This window comes from Eucyclogobius newberryi, unplaced genomic scaffold (genome assembly GCF_026437365.1).
Source record: "Eucyclogobius newberryi isolate DKJ021-1_F unplaced genomic scaffold, fEucNew1.0.hap1 SCAF_22, whole genome shotgun sequence".
Taxonomy (NCBI): Eukaryota; Metazoa; Chordata; class Actinopteri; order Gobiiformes; family Gobiidae; genus Eucyclogobius; species Eucyclogobius newberryi.
Genome location: NW_027315857.1, coordinates 10380252 through 10399760, shown reverse-complemented (window position 1 = coordinate 10399760; position 19509 = coordinate 10380252). Strand labels below are relative to the sequence as shown.

Genomic DNA, 19509 nt, shown 5'->3' with positions numbered 1-19509 from the left:
CAGCCTCACAGCCTCACTGCCTCACAGCCTCACAGCCTCACTGCCTCACAGCCTCACAGCCTCACTGCCTCACAGCCTCACAGCCTCACTGCCTCACAGCCTCACAGCCTCACTGCCTCACAGCCTCACAGCCTCACAGCCTCACAGCCTCACAGCCTCACAGCCTCACAGCCTCACAGCCTCACAGCCTCACAGCCTCACTGCCTCACAGCCTCACAGCCTCACAGCCTCACTGCCTCACAGCCTCACAGCCTCACAGCCTCACAGCCTCACAGCCTCACAGCCTCACAGCCTCACTGCCTCACAGCCTCACAGCCTCACAGCCTCACTGCCTCACAGTCTCACAGCCTCACTGCCTCACAGCCTGCACGATTCAGACTTCTTATCCCTTCTTATCCTGTATTTATTTGTTATTAATTTGGTTATTACTCATAAGATGTCATGATGTCATTAAAACAAAAACACTGTTTCTTACTGTTTGTTTTCTGCTCAGTTAATATTTGTATTGGATGGAGCATAGATGCATGTAAAGCTTGCTCAAAGGTAAACTGTATGCGTACATTTTTGATCGTCTGCTGTATAATAAGTAGAACCAGGCATAAATATCCAAAATAACAATGTTTTACTCTAAGTCTTTAGGAGACACTGGGGCTGCACAATTTGGGAAATATATCTAAGCAATTCTTTTGACCAGTATTGTTATTGCTTAAAAGGATTCTGTTCAACGTTCACATTTTAAGCATGTCCAATAGAATTTACATAAAGATTAAAATAGGTCTGAACTGACTAATAAAAGAATCAAATATATTATGAAAGTGTATTTCAACTTTCAATCTATTGTACATTTACTGACACAATTTTGTCAGAAAGTTCAGTACAAATAATATGAGAGAAATGTGGAACTGAAAGTTAGAGGGACTATGTCACTTTTCTTGTGGAGGGTGTGCCACCGCCTGCTGTCTCCATGGAAATGTGTTGCTTTGCCTAGAATATTCCACAGTATGACATCATCAGCATGGTATTATCCATATCTTCACCTAGAAACAAGCAGGTGCTGGACCCTCCCCTAAGAAGTTGTGCTGCGGTGCCTGATTTTCAAACCCTAATATGAGGAAATTGGTATTTAACTCTATCAAACTCATTTGTAGCCCCCACAAACACTTTTGAACAGTTTTTGAACAGTTTTTTCAGATGGCGAAGTGAAACTGTGGCGGACCACCCGAGTGTAGCCAATCAGAGCGCTGCTTTCGGCTCTTATTCCCTGGTTGAAGAAAAAAAATACTGAATTATTAGTTGGAGAAAACCCAGAATTGACTAATTTACAAGAAAAGAAAAAAGCCATGCATCCCAGCTTTAGTGTCTGTGTTAATGGCTCTGCAAAAGAAAAGCGGTTACTGTAATGAGCATTATTTACAGGATATGACTCAGTGTCACACACAAACTGCACGTCATGTGTTGGGAATATCAGGTGCATTCCAGAAGAGCGTCTGAGCCAAAACCAAAACACCTCATCAACAGTAAAAAGTATCTGCCTCTTTGCATATTCATTTACTTATTTAGCAAGAGAATAATAGGACTATTATTTTCTCCTAAAATGTTTTCTGTATTCTGCTTCTCTTTAATAGTCTACTAATAATAATTCAGTATATTCTATAGTAAAATCTTAAATATAAACATGTTCAGTACGTTTTAGTGTCATGTCCTTTAAGTAAACCCTCATGTTAAGTGTTCAAAAGATTTGCCAGATTTATGAACATTTCAGAAAATGTGAAAAATGTGAAGAAAAAAAATGAATAATAAAAAAGAAACAATAATAAAATGTAATACTAATCTAGGGTCAATACATAAACTTTACTACTTCTAAAGTAAATATTTTCCACCAGATGCCCATACTTTGTTGAGATTTTTAATGTGAAAAAAGATCATTATCATAAGCTATTGGAGTGTTACTGTTTGGACACCAGGGGGCAGTGTAAGATGAACCTGTTTCCAATGATGGTTATAATCAAATCAAATCAAATCAATTTATTTTTGTAAGGCCCAAAATCACAATAACAGTCGCCTCTGAGGGCCACAGGGAGAAATGAATCAACAATGTCTGTGGTGGCGATGAAGTCAGACAATGTCTGTGGTGGCGAGGGACGATGTCCCAGGGTCCTCTGTCCTTAGACTCTCCTTCTCGGCCAGGAAAAACTACAAAAAAACCTATTTGGGAAAAAAGCGTAGAAACCTGGAGGAGTTCCAGTGAAGGAGAGATCCGACTCTCACAGACGGACAGACGGACACAAGGAGACTGGAGCTGGACCCACTCTTCAGGCAGAAGAGGGACCGACTGAGTCGAGCTGGACCCACTCTTCAGGCAGATGAGGGACCGTCTGAGTCGAGCTGGACCCACTCTTCAGGCAGATGAGGGACCGACTGAGGCGAACTGGACCCACTCTTCAGGCAGATGAGGGACCGTCTGAGTCGAGCTGGACCCACTCTTCAGGCAGAAGAGGGACCGTCTGAGGCGAGCTGGACCCACTCTTCAGGCAGATGAGGGACCGTCTGAGTCGAGCTGGACCCACTCTTCAGGCAGAAGAGGGACCGTCTGAGTCGAGCTGGACCCACTCTTCAGGCAGATGAGGGACCGTCTGAGGCGAGCTGGACCCACTCTTCAGGCAGATGAGGGACCGTCTGAGTCGAGCTGGACCCACTCTTCAGGCAGAAGAGGGACCGTCTGAGGCGAGCTGGACCCACTCTTCAGGCAGAAGAGGGACCGTCGGAGTCGAGCTGGGCCCACTCTTCAGGCAGAAGAGGGACCGTCTGAGTCGAGCTGGACCCACTCTTCAGGCAGAAGAGGGACCGACTGAGGCGAACTGGACCCACTCTTCAGGCAGAAGAGGGACCGACTGAGGCGAACTGGACCCACTCCTCAGGCAGATGAGGGACCGTCGGAGGCGAGCTGGACCCACTCTTCAGGCAGATGAGGGACCGACTGAGGCGAACTGGACCCACTCTTCAGGCAGATGAGGGACCGTCGGAGGCGAGCTGGACCCACTCTTCAGGCAGATGAGGGACCGACTGAGGCGAACTGGACCCACTCTTCAGGCAGATGAGGGACCGTCCACACAGGGCAGGGACCACTTCACCAGGAGAGGGGCATCTGGGTCCACAGGTCCTCAGGAGTGAGAGAAAGAAAAAGAAGGCGGTCAACAGTTTGCAAGTGGAATTAAAAAATAAATATTGTTTGATAGCATAAGTAGTCAGAAGAAGAAGAGGATAGTGCTCAAGCTGTCATACTTCCCCCAGCATAGTTACTCCTAGGGCAGCGTAGCTAAAGCTGTGGGTTTATCTTTCTGTTCCTAACTACTCTGACCATAAGCGATTTCGAAGAGGAACGTTTTAAGCCTGGACTTAAATGAAGAGACTGTGTCAGCATATTTAACATGGGTCGGGAGCTGATTCCATAACACAGGAGCTTGGTAGCTAAACGCTCTACCTCCTACAGTACTTTTAGAGACTCTTGGGATAATTATACACTGTGTGTCAAAGTATGGCATTCAAAACCAGAACATTGTCATTTTGGTGTTAGAGTTGTTTAAAAAAAAAATTATTAAAAAATGAAATGCATCATAAAAAGAATGTTGTGTTTTTCAATATTGTTATTCTTTTTGGAAGAATTCAAAAATAGGTTCCAACAAGGTATTATTATGAACACTGCAGGTAATACAAGACTATAAATATAATATAATATATATAAGACTTTAAACATGAACTTTTCACATACTTTTACCACAAATATGGTTAGAGCCACACACATCCATTAACAAATGCAGTTTAGCCCTGAAAATACACGTTTGGAATTAGAGCTGAATTATATATATTTTTATTTTCTTTATATTCTTTATCTTGCTGAAGTTTTAAGCAGTGATTAAACTGTATTTGAGTGTCAATAGAGTGTGCATTTATTTGAATGTTTTTTTTGTTTTCAAATATGACATAAATTATGCATACATAAATACATTAGATAAATATTAGTGTTCTCTCAGAATTTGAATAGTCAACCTTTGGGTGCACGATTCAGACTTCTTATCCCTTCTTATCCTGTATTTATTTGTTATTAATTTGGTTATTACTCATAAGATGTCATGATGTCATTAAAACAAAAACACTGTTTCTTACTGTTTGTTTTCTGCTCAGTTAATATTTGTATTGGATGGAGCATAGATGCATGTAAAGCTTGCTCAAAGGTAAACTGTATGCGTACATTTTGATCGTCTGCTGTATAATAAGTAGAACCAGGCATAAATATCCAAAATAGCAATGTTTTACTCTAAGTCTTTAGGAGACACTGGGGCTGCACAATTTGGGAAATATATCTAAACAATTCTTTTGATCAGTATTGTAATTGCTTAAAAGGATTCTGTTCAACGTTCACATTTTAAGCATGTCCAATAGAATTTACATAAAGATTAAAATAGGTCTGAACTGACTAATAAAAGAATCAAATATATTATGAAAGACGTTTGCACTAATCTAATCTACAGGGCTGGCAGTTTTTATGCAGAATAAACCAGATTAACAAATGTATGTAAGTGTATTTCAACTTCAATCCATTGTACATTTACTGACACAATTTTGTCAGAAAGTTTAGTACAAATAATACGAGAGAAATGTGGAACTGAAAGTTAGAGGGACTATGTCACTTTTCTTGTGGAGGGTGTGCCACCGCCTGCTGTCTCCATGGAAATGTGTTGCTTTGCCTAGAATATTCCACAGTATGACATCATCAGCATGGCATTATCCATATCTTCACCTAGAAACAAGCAGGTGCTGGACCCTCCCCTAAGAAGTTGTGCTGCGGTGCCTGATTTTCAAACCCTAATATGAGGAAATTGGTATTTAACTCTATCAAACTCATTTGTAGCCCCCACAAACACTTTTGAACAGTTTTTGAACAGTTTTTTCAGATGGCGAAGTGAAACTGTGGCGGACCACCCGAGTGTAGCCAATCAGAGCGCTGCTTTCGGCTCTTATTCCCTGGTTGAAGAAAAAAAATACTGAATTATTAGTTGGAGAAAACCCAGAATTGACTAATTTACAAGAAAAGAAAAAAGCCATGCATCCCAGCTTTAGTGTCTGTGTTAATGGCTCTGCAAAAGAAAAGCGTTTACTGTAATGAGCATTATTTACAGGATATGACTCAGTGTCACACACAAACTGCACGTCATGTGTTGGGAATATCAGGTGCATTCCAGAAGAGCGTCTGAGCCAAAACCAAAACACCTCATCAACAGTAAAAAGTATCTGCCTCTTTGCATATTCATTTACTTATTTAGCAAGAGAATAATAGGACTATTATTTTCTCCTAAAATGTTTTCTGTATTCTGCTTCTCTTTAATAGTCTACTAATAATAATTCAGTATATTCTATAGTAAAATCTTAAATATAAACATGTTCAGTACGTTTTAGTGTCATGTCCTTTAAGTAAACCCTCATGTTAAGTGTTCAAAAGATTTGCCAGATTTATGAACATTTCAGAAAATGTGAAAAATGTGAGAAAAAGATTTATAATAAAAAAGAAACAATAATAAAATGTAATACTAATCTAGGGTCAATACATAAACTTTACTACTTCTAAAGTAAATATTTTCCACCAGATGCCCATACTTTGTTGACATTTTTAATGTGAAAAAAGATCATTATCATAAGCTATTGGAGTGTTACTGTTTGGACACCAGGGGGCAGTGTAAGATGAACCTGTTTCCAATGATGGTTATAATTATACACTGTGTGTCAAAGTATGGCATTCAAAACCAGAACATTGTCATTTTGGTGTTAGAGTTGTTTAAAAAAAAAATTATTAAAAAATGAAATGCATCATAAAAAGAATGTTGTGTTTTTCAATATTGTTATTCTTTTTGGAAGATTTCAAAAATAGGTTCCAACAAGGTATTATTATGAACACTGCAGGTAATACAAGACTATAAATATAATATAATATATATAAGACTTTAAACATGAACTTTTCACATACTTTTACCACAAATATGGTTAGAGCCACACACATCCATTAACACATGCAGTTTACCCCTGAAAATACACGTTTGGAATTAGAGCTGAATTATATATATTTTTATTTTCTTTATATTCTTTATCTTGCTGAAGTTTTAAGCAGTGATTAAACTGCATTTGAGTGTCAATAGAGTGTGCATTTATTTTAATGTTTTTATGTTTTTAATAATAACATTTTTCAAATATGACATAAATTATGCATTCATAAATACATTAGATAAATATTAGTGTTCTCTCAGAATTTGAATAGTCAACCAAAGTGGTATAAAGGTGCACTATGTCATTTTTCTGTGGGAGGGTTTGTTACCTGCTCGGCTCCTGAACATTATTTATTTCATTGCTTTGCCTGGAATGTTCCACATACGTAGCTTTCATTTACTCAGTTACAGCAGTTTCTTTCTTGCCAAAAAAATACTTGTTGGTCTCACCTTCCTTTTAGTTTGATGCCATAGTGAGGAACATCAGTATGGCAGCGGCACGGCAGGGTCACTCTCAGGCTTATTTAACATGTTACTGAATGTTTGTGCTAACGTGAAACTAAAGTCACAGCTCCTTGAACCACAAATTAAAACATACAAACATTTTCTAGTATTTTGTATTTATTAAAAGTAGCTTTAATTCAATTTTTAAATTCAGTTTCCATTTCTTTTCACTTGGTCATTTCTGTTAAATGGGTGTGTTGTTCCAACAAATACTAATTGAAACAAAGAGACTTACCTGAGCAGGTGAGGGCGGGACAGTGCACTATTTAAGAGTGGTTGTGCTCATGTTTGAGGAGTATAAGCTGCCTCACAGCCTCACAGCCTCACAGCCTCACAGCCTCACAGCCTCACTGCCTCACTGCCTCACAGCCTCACAGCCTCACAGCCTCACAGCCTCACAGTCTCACAGCCTCACAGCCTCACTGCCTCACAGCCTCACAGCCTCACAGCCTCACAGCCTCACTGCCTCACAGCCTCACAGCCTCACAGCCTCACAGCCTCACAGCCTCACAGCCTCACAGCCTCACAGCCTCACAGCCTCACAGTCTCACAGCCTCACAGCCTCACAGCCTCACAGCCTCACAGCCTCACAGCCTCACAGCCTCACAGCCTCACAGCCTCACAGCCTCACAGCCTCACAGCCTCACAGCCTCACAGTCTCACAGTCTCACAGCCTCACAGTCTCACAGCCTCACAGCCTCACAGCCTCACAGCCTCACAGCCTCACTGCCTCACAGCCTCACAGCCTCACAGCCTCACAGTCTCACAGCCTCACAGCCTCACAGCCTCACAGCCTCACAGTCTCACTGCCTCACAGCCTCACAGCCTCACAGCCTCACAGCCTCACAGCCTCACAGTCTGCAGTGATGTCCAGCCTCCAGCTCACCGTGGCTCTGCTCTGCCTGTTCAGCCTGTTGAGTCTCACCTCTGGAGCCTGGGACGACCAGACATGGGTAAATATGACAAACTCAGTATTTAGTGATACAAGACTGTGCATAATGAATACATTTAGGATAATGACTACAGGGAAAACTATTACTACTGTTTTTGTAACTGTTAAATATATAGATGACAGTATCATGATAGTTTGGACCAATTGTGGTGTTTGTTTCAGGCCCGGATCAAGAGAGACGTTGATGTGCTGGCGAGGAGGAAGCAAGAACTCTCAAAGGTATAGGAGCTTTCCTCTGTGCTTCTGTTACTGCTAAACTTAACAATAACTACTTAACAATACTTTTACTGCAGAGATATTGGTCAAGTCATGACTTCACTTCTAAAGTCCTGGACAAAGGGCTGAAGCTGGTGGATCAAATGCACGATCTGATGCACGAGTACGACGTAGAGGAGGAGTTTCCACCTGTGGCTGAGTTTGTGGAGGATTTGAAGATCTTCTTAGAGGAAACCAAAGACTTCACAAAACAACAAATGGACACAATGGAAGAGGAATATGTAGATAAAACTGTCAAAATAAAGGCACTGAACAGGATTCTGTAGTGAACAGAGAGAACTTTGGATGCACAATTCAGACTTCTTATCCTGTATTTGTTTGTTATAAATTTGGTTATTACTCATAAGATGTCATGATGTCATTAAAATAACAAACATTTTCGCGTTAGAGTTGTTTAAAAAAAAAATTATTAAAAAATGAAATGCATCATAAAAAGAAGGTTGTGTTTTTCAATATTGTTATTCTTTTTGGAAGAATTCAAAAATAGGTTCCAACAAGGTATTATTATGAACACTGCAGGTAATACAAGACTATAAATATAATATAATATATATAAGACTTTAAACATGAACTTTTCACATACTTTTACCACAAATATGGTTAGAGCCACACACATCCATTAACACATGCAGTTTAGCCCTGAAAATACACGTTTGGAATTAGAGCTGAATTATATATATTTATATTTTCGTTATATTCTTTATCTTGCTGAAGTTTTAAGCAGTGATTAAACTGTATTTGAGTGTCAATAGAGTGTGCATTTATTTGAATGTTTTTTTGTTTTTAATAATAAAATTTTTCAAATATGACATAAATTATGCATACATAAATACATTAGATAAATATTAGTGTTCTCTCAGAATTTGAATAGTCAACCAAAGTGGTATAAAGGTGCACTATGTCATTTTTCTGTGGGAAGGTTTGTTACCTGCTCGGCTCCTGAACATTATTTATTTCATTGCTTTGCCTGGAATGTTCCACATACGTAGCTTTCATTTACTCAGTTACAGCAGTTTCTTTCTTGCCAAAAAAATACTTGTTGGTCTCACCTTCCTTTTAGTTTGATGCCATAGTGAGGAACATCAGTATGGCAGCGGCACGGCAGGGTCACTCTCAGGCTTATTTAACATGTTACTGAATGTTTGTGCTAACGTGAAACTAAAGTCACAGCTCCTTGAACCACAAATTAAAACATACAAACATTTTCTAGTATTTTGTATTTATTAAAAGTAGCTTTAATTCAATTTTTAAATTCAGTTTCCATTTCTTTTCACTTGGTCCTTTCTGTTAAATGGGTGTGTTGTTCCAACAAATACTAATTGAAACAAAGAGACTTACCTGAGCAGGTGAGGGCGGGACAGTGCACTATTTAAGAGTGGTTGTGCTCATGTTTGAGGAGTATAAGCTGCCTCACAGCCTCACAGCCTCACAGCCTCACAGCCTCACAGCCTCACAGCCTCACAGCCTCACAGCCTCACTGCCTCACAGCCTCACAGCCTCACTGCCTCACAGCCTCACAGCCTCACAGCCTCACAGCCTCACAGCCTCACAGCCTCACAGCCTCACAGCCTCACAGCCTCACAGCCTCACAGCCTCACAGCCTCACAGCCTCACTGCCTCACAGCCTCACAGCCTCACAGCCTCACAGCCTCACAGCCTCACAGCCTCACTGCCTCACAGTCTCACAGCCTCACAGCCTCACAGCCTCACAGCCTCACAGCCTCACAGCCTCACAGTCTGCAGTGATGTCCAGCCTCCAGCTCACCGTGGCTCTGCTCTGCCTGTTCAGCCTGCTGAGTCTCACCTCTGGAGCCTGGGACGACCAGACACGGGTAAATATGACAAACTCAGTATTTAGTGATACAAGACTGTGCATAATGAATACATTTAGGATAATGACTACAGGGAAAACTATTACTACTGTTTTTGTAACTGTTAAATATATAGATGTCAGTATCTTGAGAGTTTGGACCAATTGTGGTGTTTGTTTCAGGCCCGGATCAAGAGAGACGTTGATGTGCTGGCGAGGAGGAAGCAGGAACTTGAAAAGGTATAGGAGCTTTCCTCTGTGCTTCTGTTACTGCTAAACTTAACAATAACTACTTAACAATACTTTTACTGCAGAGATATTGGTCAAGTCGTGACTTAATTTTTGAAATCCTGGACAAAGAACTTAACCTGGTGGATCAAATGCACGATCTGATGCACGAGTTCGGCGTAGAGGAGGAGTTTCCACCTTTGGCTAAGTTTATGGAGGCTTTGAAGATCTTCGTGGAGGAAACCAAAGACTTCACAAAACAACAAATGGACACAATGGAAGAGGAATTTGACAATATGACCGTCAAAATAAACGCACTGAACAAGATGCTGTAGTGAACTTTGGGTGCACGATTCAGACTTCTTATCCCTTCTTATCCTGTATTTATTTGTTATTAATTTGGTTATTACTCATAAGATGTCATGATGTCATTAAAACAAAAACACTGTTTCTTACTGTTTGTTTTCTGCTCAGTTAATATTTGTATTGGATGGAGCATAGATGCATGTAAAGCTTGCTCAAAGGTAAACTGTATGCGTACATTTTTGATCGTCTGCTGTATAATAAGTAGAACCAGGCATAAATATCCAAAATAGCAATGTTTTACTCTAAGTCTTTAGGAGACACTGGGGCTGCACAATTTGGGAAATATATCTAAGCAATTCTTTTGATCAGTATTGTAATTGCTTAAAAGGATTCTGTTCAACGTTCACATTTTAAGCATGTCCAATAGAATTTACATAAAGATTAAAATAGGTCTGAACTGACTAATAAAAGAATCCAATATATTATGAAAGACGTTTGCACTAATCTAATCTACAGGGCTGGCAGTTTTTATGCAGAATAAACCAGATTAACAAATGTATGTAAGTGTATTTCAACTTTCAATCTATTGTACATTTACTGACACAATTTTGTCAGAAAGTTCAGTACAAATAATACGAGAGAAATGTGGAACTGAAAGTTAGAGGCACTATGTCACTTTTCTTGTGGAGGGTGTGCCACCGCCTGCTGTCTCCATGGAAATGTGTTGCTTTGCCTAGAATATTCCACAGTATGACATCATCAGCATGGCATTATCCATATCTTCACCTAGAAACAAGCAGGTGCTGGACCCTCCCCTAAGAAGTTGTGCTGCGGTGCCTGATTTTCAAACCCTAATATGAGGAAATTGGTATTTAACTCTATCAAACTCATCTGTAGCCCCCACAAACACTTTTGAACAGTTTTTGAACAGTTTTTTCAGATGGCGAAGTGAAACTGTGGCGGACCACCCGAGTGTAGCCAATCAGAGCGCTGCTTTCGGCTCTTATTCCCTGGTTGAAGAAAAAAAATACTGAATTATTAGTTGGAGAAAACCCAGAATTGACTAATTTACAAGAAAAGAAAAAAGCCATGCATCCCAGCTTTAGTGTCTGTGTTAATGGCTCTGCAAAAGAAAAGCGGTTACTGTAATGAGCATTATTTACAGGATATGACTCAGTGTCACACACAAACTGCACGTCATGTGTTGGGAATATCAGGTGCATTCCAGAAGAGCGTCTGAGCCAAAACCAAAACACCTCATCAACAGTAAAAAGTATCTGCCTCTTTGCATATTCATTTACTTATTTAGCAAGAGAATAATAGGACTATTATTTTCTCCTAAAATGTTTTCTGTATTCTGCTTCTCTTTAATAGTCTACTAATAATAATTCAGTATATTCTATAGTAAAATCTTAAATATAAACATGTTCAGTACGTTTTAGTGTCATGTCCTTTAAGTAAACCCTCATGTTAAGTGTTCAAAAGATTTGCCAGATTTATGAACATTTCAGAAAATGTGAAAAATGTGAGAAAAAATAAATAATAAAAAGAAACAATAATAAAATGTAATACTAATCTAGGGTCGATACATAAACTTTACTACTTCTAAAGTAAATATTTTCCACCAGATGCCCATACTTTGTTGAGATTTTTAATGTGAAAAAAGATCATTATCATAAGCTATTGGAGTGTTACTGTTTGGACACCAGGGGGCAGTGTAAGATGAACCTGTTTCCAATGATGGTTATAATTATACACTGTGTGTCAAAGTATGGCATTCAAAACCAGAACATTGTCATTTTGGTGTTAGAGTTGTTTAAAAAAAAAATTATTAAAAAATGAAATGCATAATAAAAAGAAGGTTGTTTTTCAATATTGTTATTCTTTTTGGAAGAATTCAAAAATAGGTTCCAACAAGGTATTATTATGAACACTGCAGGTAATACAAGACTATAAATATAATATAATATATATAAGACTTTAAACATGAACTTTTCACATATTTTTACCACAAATATGGTTAGAGCCACACATCCATTAACACATGCAGTTTAGCCCTGAAAATACACGTTTGGAATTAGAGCTGAATTATATATATTTTTATTTTCTTTATATTCTTTATCTTGCTGAAGTTTTAAGCAGTGATTAAACTGTATTTGAGTGTCAATAGAGTGTGCATTTATTTGAATGTTTTTTTTGTTTTTGTTTTTAATAATAACATTTTTCAAATATGACATAAATTATGCATACATAAATACATTAGATAAATATTAGTGTTCTCTCAGAATTTGAATAGTCAACCAAAGTGGTATAAAGGTGCACTTGTTGGTCTCACCTTCCTTTTAGTTTTATGCCATACTGAGGAACATTCCAGACAAAGCAACATCATTTCCATGGAGAAAAGGTTCCAGAAATTCTACCTAAAAACTTCACTTCTTGGTCAAACAATAGTAAGTATTTACAAGAATTACCCTTTTAAGTAGCTCCAATCATACAGCAGAAGCAATTTCCTCAACAAAAAAGACAAAAAAGGTCAGACCAAATACTTCTGAGGCGTGCTATAATAGCACAGTTTACGTAAAAAAAATATATATACACACATAAATAAAAAATGGCAAGGGGTCATTTCCAGTACACTTTAAATAAGGTTGCAAAATAAAAAAAAAACAACTGTTCCCTTGTGCAAGAGGCTTTATCCACATGAATATGGTGTATGAGTGAGCTTAAGCTTTTATCACAGATTGGCTGCCACATAAAGACGCCCTTGGACAGGGGCCCGCTCGTCACAGGGTTAACACAGAGACATAGACACACATTCACTCTCACATTTATTCTCTTTACTGTCGCCACTTTACAGTTGCCAATTTAGCCTACAACCATTGTCACAATGTGATGTTGGTCTGGCCTGAGAATCGAACTTCATCTTGGGAGGCGAGCGCGCTAACCGCTCTGCCACCGTGCACCCCACATTCTAAAACTTTGATATGCGGATTGTCTTCACCATTTATTTGTAAGGAATGTTTGATTTGGCGTAACTCTTGTTAGCATCGGCTCGCCAAGTGACCGAGTATCTGCATCAAGTAGAGAGAGAGAATTGTGTGTCCTTGAATATCTATAATTCATAAAACATAATATTATAATAAACCATTGGTTTGAAAATGCTCCTAATTTCTTATAATTCTGAAACCCATGGATTAGATCTCAAAAAGATGCTTCATAAATACAAATTCTTTAAATAAGTAAACATGTATGTACCACAACTTTTTAAAAGGACTTGCTTCTAAGTCGAAGTTGGCCTTGAATGTTTGGAGGCCGATACCTCAATGAGTTGTGATAACGTTGATTGACATGTCTGAGTGACCCCCCAGTTTGGGCGGGGCTTAAGTTTCCTGTTAGCGTATTTGTATTTTCAGCCATTGTAACTTCTGATGGGACGTCAATATGAGGTACTGGAACTGGATTCACAATGGGGGATGTGCAATGAGCCATTGCCCTCATTCTATTGTAAAACCTCTCCATCGTGTCTGTATCCGGCCCCCATATTGCTTCATAACACTTCGGCAAGAAATGACAGAAGATAATGCCATAATTGGAAACTACAATTGCAGAAGCCTGGACCACTGTTCTCTCTTCCTTATTGGTGATATAGACAGGGATGAAGCACACCCAAACAAACAAGTACATCAGCATGCTAAAGATAATGTAGCCTGTTTCGCTAAACTGATGAGGAACCTTTCTGCCCTTAAACGCCAAGACGAATCCAACCAGTGCTAACAAGGCAATGTAGCTTAGCATGATTCCGAACCCGATGTATGTGGTTCCCTCGTGACACTGGATGACTTTCTTCAAATTCAGTGGAGATGGCGCAGTGGAGTCGATATCGGGGGAATCGAAGATGAGCCAAAGACAGCAGATGACTCCTTGGAGAACTGTTAAAACGATGATGATGGCAGCTGGCTGGTAGAGCTGGTTTAGTCTGCGATGTAGCACTCGTCCGAAAGGCAGGAAGGCCAGGAAGGTGCGGTAGGCTTTGACAAGGATACAAGAGACACACGTGGTGAAGCCTAAGGCGTACATGACCTGGCGGGCTCTGCACAGGTGGATATTGGGCTTCCCCATAAAGCAGATGACACTTGCAAAGCTAACAGACAAACCAGCAATCATGACAGTAGAGATTGACACCTCTGCTCTTTTCATTGCCGAGCAGTTTCTGTAGATCCAAAAAAGAATCATGGCAACGAGCAAGAGCAGGAAACCAAACCCTGTGGCGGCCATGATTGCGATGGGATGAGCATTGGTCCAGCGCAGGTAAGACTCATTTCGAGGGACGCAACGGTCTTTACCTTTGAGACACCAAGTCTCGTTTGGACAGATTTTGCAGTTTTCATGGTCTGTTTTGAGAGAAAAATGTTTTCTGTTACAGGTTTTATAGCCTTTGTATCTCTCTGATGAATCTGGAGGTGCTATAATTTGAACTTCTTTTTTGGTTCTGATTAATTTCACAAAATAGTATATTTAGTGTAGAAGTAAAAACATACCCCAACCGTCTGTGAAGCTGCCCTCCTCACATGGAACACATGAGTAACAACAGGAGACGTTGAGGATCTTCTTGACATATCCAGGTGGACAGCGCCGCTTTGAGCATCTGCAAATGGGCACCTACATCAAACAAAAGAAACGGTCTGTGGTAACCTTCTTACTAGCTCAGGAGGTGACTACTTAAAATATAAAAGCTCTGCTTACGGTGGAATTCCTTGTTGAAAGCCAGACTAAATTTTGAGTTTGATCTATTTTGATCAATTCATCAAGGGCACTGTATCTTCCAATTTTACTAAATTTCCGGCGATGATCATCTTCTGACCACATTACGAGATCATAGCCATTCAAAGAATCCCCATTCTCATCGAAGAAGAATTTCTGGTCTTCATACTCAAAACGGATTCTTTTCAGTTCCTCCAAAAGCTTGAAAACATAAAGTACAAATGTTTAAACATAGTTATTTATGAAGAATGAAAAAATAAAGCACACGTTTTTACCTTCCAGGGTGGGAAGTCAGTACGTCCTGTGCATGAAGAACTGTTGCACTGCAGTACCTTTTTCAGAGCATGAGCTACAGCCCATATGGCTCCTCTTTCAAGAAAGGCTTCTCCAGTGTCCAGAGTGCGCACTATGTAGTCATCATTCTGGGTTTGTGGGTCACCGGACTCACAGGCTTTGGGAGACTTCATTTTGAGAAGGTCAGGGGAGGGGCAGTATGAGGGAGGGTTGTTTTGGAAACATTCAGGAGAGCAGTTGAATCTAAGGTTCTTGTACTCTTCAATGAACTGATTGTACCCTCCAAGAGGGGCGCTCAGATTTCTCAGATAATTGTCAAAGGATTCACTCTTACTTGCAATAAACATAAAGCCCAAAATGTCCCCAACTTTGTTAATGCCTTCCATTTGTGCCAGTTGCCCGTTTACTGCCCAACTGTCACAGGCTATCCAGATCTTCTTAGTGTTGGTCCTGATCATCTCTTTGAAGATGGCCTCCACCTGGTTTGGTTTAAGAATGAGCAAGACCACTTGGGCAGTGGAGGAGCGGATCTGCCTGGCCACCTGCTGGACTTCAGCAGCATTGTTCTGAGGTTCAAACTGAAAGGGCAGCACTTCCTGGTAGGCTACACACACATTTGCTCTCCGTGCGTCTTGCAGAAAGCTCTGCAAAGCTGCTTTGCCATAATTATCATCTCTGTATACCACGCCCACCCAGTTCCAGCTGAAGTGGGCCATGAGTTGGGTCAGGGCTTTAGTCTGGTGCACGTCACTGGGGACAGTGCGCAGGAACACTGGGTACCTCAGCTTATCACTCAGCGCTGGGGACGAGGATGTGCTGCTGAGCTGAGAGAAACATTTCACCCCATAAGATTAGAGGCGACAAATACATGGAAACACAATCTGACAAACCAAGCCTTACCAAAGGGATCATGTAGACACTGAGAAGTCTGGCCACAGATATGGATGTCTCGGAGTACCTTGCCCCTAATATGGCCTTCACTGCAGGCCTGTAGTCAGTGTAGTCACACTGCGTATACTGAGAGTGGTTATATGCCAGCATTAGTTCCACATTCTTCAGTGCTTTGCTCGGATGGCTACAGGTGTCACACATCATGTACCCCAGACGAATCCCTGGGAGGACTCCAGCAGCATTCACCTCCTCAATGGCATGGATCTCAGCCAAGGATCTCAGGAAAGGCACAAGGTCAAAACTGAAAAGGCAAAAACATCGGTCTCAGTCCACTAAGTACTATGTCAACAACACGTGTGCCAGCGGATTGGTGGCAGAGGCAGTGTCCATGATACATGTCTCAAGATGTTATCACATGATTTAAAATTGGGTTAGTTCCTTGATTGTTTATATGAACATACGCCTCAGACCTTGATCGGAGGCCAGATATCTTTTGGAAATGGGACAACATTTAATAAACTTGAGGTACAATGTTAGGGGAATGGTAAAATGATAGGATGTTTCTTTCTGTCAACACTAAACAGTTACATTTGGAACTAACAGAATTTCAACTCCTACAAACTTGCTAGTCTGGTGTTCTTGTAACTTGGTCTAGACATGCAAACTCAAATATTTGAGCTATTTGCTGGAACGATTTCATAAGTATTTTTATAAAGCTCTTTTGACACTCATGATTACAAAGCTTTCCTTCTAGTATTAACTGAGGATCTGGCTTTTGTCCAAAATGTACCCCAGTTCTGAGTCTGATCCACTCAAATGATATGTGGGAAGAAGCTATGCTCTCAAACATGAGTAGTGCTGCTGTTGGAGGACTGGACTAATAGACAATAGATATTTGTGTCTTGACAATTCCCATTTCTGAAGCCAATGTCATTAAATCACTAAATATGACAATAAGTGGGTCATAGCATTCCTTTTATGTTTACCCAGAAGCTTGAGAGTTCCCTTTTATCAGATGGGTGACAGAAGGCAATAAAAGGATTGAAGCCTCCTGCCTGCAATATATAAATATAAAGTAGGCCTTGCAGGTAAATGTTTGTTTTATTTGGCCCATGGACAGAACAGCTGAGCATGAAATGGGGATGAGAAGAAGGTAAATTGTTGACATCGGGATTTGAACACACAACATTTTGTAGTTTTTCCTGGCCGAGAAGGAGGCCAGGACAGAGGATGCTGGGACATCGTCCCTCGCCACCACAGACATTGCTTGATTCATTTTTCACTGTCCCTCAGAGGTAACTGGCGTTACAAAAATAAATTGAATTTAAATTGAATTGAACATTGCAGCCAGCTGCACATGGAGCCCGGCATGTGTGCTGCCGCCTTAACCACTCCACCATAGGGCAGCACCTGCCCATGCATTTTAAAGAATGCATCATGGCTTTGGTAAAATGTATCACGTTATGAATGACTGCAGCTTTAAAGGAAATAGCTTTGATGATACAGGATCCATTTAGGTTTTATTAGACAGGACATTCAAAGTGTGAAAAGAGAGAAAAGGGGTCGGCTGTGGCTGCAGGGGCCTCTTTAGTGGGCCCCTGGTGGAAGTTTGGTGTCTCTGCATCACCTCTCCTCTGGGCCCTGTGTTGTGGCCTTCAGCTGCAAGCGGCGCTCTGCTCCTAGTGCAGACGGCTCCTTTGATGTGCTTCCTCAACTACTTCATCTTTACTCGACCTCATATATTTGACTATGTGTGTGTTTACTGTCTGAGTGGACGAAAAGCAAAACATAAGCCAAATGCATCTTTTATTTACTTGAATGATTGTATATGTTTGTGAGTGTTTGTTTCTTGTGTTGATTTAGTGCCGCTTCCTGGCCAGGTCATCTTTGTAAATGAGAAAATATTCTCATTAAAAAAAGTACTACATTAAAAGTTTTGAAATTTGAAACATATTTATGCAACTTAACAGCAATACCAATATTCTATCTTGAAATTTTGATCAGTAAACTGTTTTACTTGATCAACTGGAGCAGGGGTGTCAAATTCATTTGGGCTGCGGGCTGAATTTCGACGCTCAGGCTGGGTCGTGGGCCGAACATAACACAAAACATAAAACTATTAAAAATATAAGCAATACATAGCTTTATATAGCCTACGCTGTTTTGAAGCAATTACTGTATCGATTGAATAAAAATTACAAAACGTTAAATTACAAAACGTTGTTCTCATAAACTGAAATGTATTTAGAAAAACAAGTGTAATTTCACCAATATTGTGCTTCAGTTTATGTGCATTACAACTTCAGAGTTAATCTACACAGAGATAAACATTTGACTTTATAACAAAATAAACTTCTCAAGATTTAAAAAACATTTTAAATGTACTAACTAACATTTCCACGTCTGTGTAGTTCTCTGTACACCTGAACTGACACACCACTAAACTTCTGCTCAAAAGTGCTTAAAGTGCACTTCTCCCTCGGCAGCTCACACAGCAGTGCAGCAGAGCCCCGTGGGGGAGGGGCGCGTAGTTTTAGCGATGAAAACGGTTACGGATGTAACTACGGTTCTATGAATCGATTAAAAAATAATAATAATAATAATATATATTTTTTTTTAATATAAATTTGAAATGTTCAGCGGGCCAGATTAAAACGTCTGGCGGGCCGGATTTGGCCCGCGGGCCTTGTATTTGACACATGTGAACTGGAGGAAGGTGTTGCTTTGCACCCACTTTGAAAAATTGCTAAAAAATAATTATACATACATGGTAAAAGCTGCATACTCACTCTGAACACTGGTACATCTCCGGCCTGGTCCTTGTGGCGAGGTTGTCGATGGAGCCATGACAGGGGAGCATCAGTCCGACCATGACATCACCATCGACTCTGGCCCCGCACACATATCTCCCCCCGCAGTCCATCACAGCACAGCCGGGCACCAAGGCTGGGAGCCATGCCCCCACCACCAGAAGAGTCCAGAGCACAGGCATTCTGACAGCCCAAACCTGTGTGCCAGCGGCGAGGCACATTGTACAAACCCAACCTGTGTGCCAGCGGGGAGGCACATTGTACAAACCCAACCTGTGTGCCAGCGGCGAGGTGCATTGTACAAACCCAACCTGTGTGCCAGCGGCGAGGTGCATTGTACAAACTCGTCTATCAGCTAATGTGAAACCTTGAGGTATTGTCCCACTTCAGGCATTCCCCTTTGGTCCCGGAAGATATCCGGTAACCAGTCCATTAAATGGAGTTATTTCAATAAAAACAACTTCTGCTTTGTAATTTTCAAATGTTAAACCTAGGAAATTACAGGAAGGTCAAAGAGTCAGGTATTATTTGATCAAGTGGGTAAAGAAAATTGCTAATGTTTGAGTCAACATCTACCTTATTAACATTAAACTGTCACAAAAGGTCATAATGACATGTAGTTTAATGTGGTGGGTTGGACAT

The 19509-nt window shown here is 40.4% G+C and overlaps 1 protein-coding gene across 1 annotated transcript; it reads right to left on the bottom strand.

The window, feature by feature from the left end:
* Positions 1-13375: 13375 nt before the first annotated feature.
* Positions 13376-19049, bottom strand: olfcb1 (olfactory receptor C family, b1). Its single transcript, XM_072459425.1, has 6 exons — positions 18847-19049; positions 16067-16358; positions 15148-15990; positions 14855-15073; positions 14650-14770; positions 13376-14502 (listed from the first exon to the last, which is right to left on the bottom strand). The coding sequence occupies exons 1-6, from the start codon at positions 19047-19049 to the stop codon at positions 13376-13378; spliced, it is 2805 nt and encodes a 934-aa protein (XP_072315526.1).
* Positions 19050-19509: the final 460 nt, after the last annotated feature.

Excerpts from the sequence above, each read along its gene's own strand:
- olfcb1 (XM_072459425.1), bottom strand. The coding sequence starts at position 19,049 with ATGCCTGTGCTCTGGACTCTTCTGGTGGTGGGGGCATGGCTCCCAGCC. Across the intron at positions 16,359-18,846 it reads GAGATGTACCAGTGTTCAGA|TTTTGACCTTGTGCCTTTCC; the intron begins GTGAGTATGCAG and ends TTGCCTTTTCAG. Across the intron at positions 14,503-14,649 it reads CAGCTTCACAGACGGTTGGG|ACCATGAAAACTGCAAAATC; the intron begins GTATGTTTTTAC and ends CTCTCAAAACAG.